Here is a 1,926-nt window from a genome sequence, read left to right as displayed (position 1 = left end):
TGAAGATTGACAGCTTTGGAGACCCTGTGGGCAGTTCCACTCTGTCCTCTAGGGGCGCTGTGGGTCAGAATGGACTCCAGGCAGTGGATGTGGTTTGGGCTTTGCTTCTGTGAAGATTGACAGCCTTAGAGACCCTGTGGGGCAGTTCCACTCTGTCCTCTAGGGGCGCTGTGGGTCAGAATGGATTCCACAGCAATGGGTTTGGTTTTTGGTCTTGAGCAGCCAAGGAGGATGGGAGCCCATACAAGAACTGAAATACAGTTCACAGACACAATGGCTGCAACAGGTTTTGCTGTAAAAGTTTTTATGGCATGTGACCATGAACTATGTTTTTTAAAAACACATCAAATTCCAACTCATGCCAACCCTAAGTGACAGAGCAGAACTACCCCATGGGGTCTCTTAGGCTGTCATCTTCACGGGAGCAGTTCCCCAGGTCTTTCTTCCATGGAGTTGCTGGGTGGGTTCGAACCACCAATCTTCTGGGTAGCATTCGAATGCTTAACTGCTGTGCCACCAGGGGTCCTTAAAATTACGCTACATGATCCCGATTATTAAAAATAAAAAAGTTACATGGGTAACAAGGGGTTATAAGAAATTGTTAACTATGCTGTATGAAAAGTGAATTTACTCTGTAAATCTTCACCCAAATCGTAATTAAAAAAAAAAAAAAAATTATTAACTAGTCTCTGGATGCCAGAATTATGGATAATTTGAGCTTTTTAAAAATAGATGTTCATGTCCTTTCCAGCCATTCAGGAAGCAGTACTTTTTGGTCCCACCAAAAAATAATTTTAAAGCCTGCTTTACTGCACATACTCTGTTAAGAACATGAAAAAAATACACACAAAAATAACAAATCCCATCCCTAATCTGTAACCCCCAGGGCAAGCACTACTAGCGTTCCGCTGTGGTGTTTTGCTCAGTCGTGAGATCACATCTGTGCACAGGTGCACGTGCAAAGGCCCTGGGCCCACAGACGGCTTAGCCCACGAGGTGGGTGAGCTGGTCCACGCGGCTGCAGGGTAGGGGGCGTCTAGACACAAGAAACTGATGCTCAGCACCGCAGAAACGTAAACCCCGCGGGCTGGGTCGTGGGGAGCGATGCTGGGTTGTCACTCGTTAGGCGCATGGCTCTTAGCAAGCTGTGTCCCTCTAGGAGCCCCGGTGGCCCAGTGGTCAAGCGCTCGCCGTGTTGACACCCACGCAGTGGCTCAGTGGGAGAGGCCCGGTGATGCGCTCCCGTGGACACGACAGCCTAGGAAACCCTGCGGGGCAGGCCTACTGTCACACGGGGTCCCGGGGAGCGCGGGTCGCCGAGTCCCCACCGACCGGGCAGCACACGGCTACCCTGCAGGCCCCGCGGGGTTCGCCTCGGTGAAAGCTGGAAAGCACAGAGCACCCGACAGGGAATACGTGCACTTCCGAGCAGGGATCGCCAACCCACCCGAGGAAACCTGGGAGAAGATAAACCAGACAGACGCTCCGATCAACATGGTGCCGCACACAAACGGCCCTGCAGGGCCCGGGTGGGCAGCCCTGGAGCCGGCCGCCGCGAGGGGACGGGGTCGCGCCGTGGGACGTGTCCCGGGCCCGGCGCAGGCTGCGCTCCGCGCACCGAGTCCGCCTCGCCACGGCCCGCGCTCCGGCTCCCCGTCTTCGGTACCGGACCGTCGGCCCCCACAGCCCCGCAAAACAGCGCCCGCTGCGTACCACGGCGGCCGGGTTCCTTCAAACGAGCCCCGGTTACTCAAACAATAACTGGGCGGCGCGCTCGGCCTCAGTGACTTCCACCGCGCGTCCGTGAGCCAGGGGCAGAACGCTCCCTGCAGAAGCCCCAATGTGACAGCACGCGACAGGGCCTCGCCGCGAGCAAAACGGCAGCCGGCGCGGGCCGGCTAGGGGCGGCCGCCGTCACGGCCGCTC

General features: G+C 56.3%; 1 protein-coding gene across 1 annotated transcript in view; it reads right to left on the bottom strand.

The window, feature by feature from the left end:
* Window positions 1-1,489: 1,489 nt before the first annotated feature.
* Window positions 1,490-1,926, bottom strand: part of PUS1 (pseudouridine synthase 1) — a 26,365-nt gene continuing 25,928 nt past the window's right edge. The window contains exon 7 of the mRNA XM_007955053.2: window positions 1,490-1,729. Within this exon, the coding sequence (XP_007953244.2) occupies window positions 1,490-1,729 (240 nt within the window). The remainder of the gene's footprint in view (window positions 1,730-1,926) is intronic.

Source organism: Orycteropus afer, unplaced genomic scaffold (assembly GCF_000298275.1).
Source record: "Orycteropus afer afer isolate SDZICR_OR568_19922 unplaced genomic scaffold, OryAfe1.0 scaffold00489, whole genome shotgun sequence".
In the NCBI taxonomy this organism is placed as follows: domain Eukaryota; kingdom Metazoa; phylum Chordata; class Mammalia; order Tubulidentata; family Orycteropodidae; genus Orycteropus; species Orycteropus afer.
This window is presented reverse-complemented; position numbering and strand designations above follow the sequence as displayed.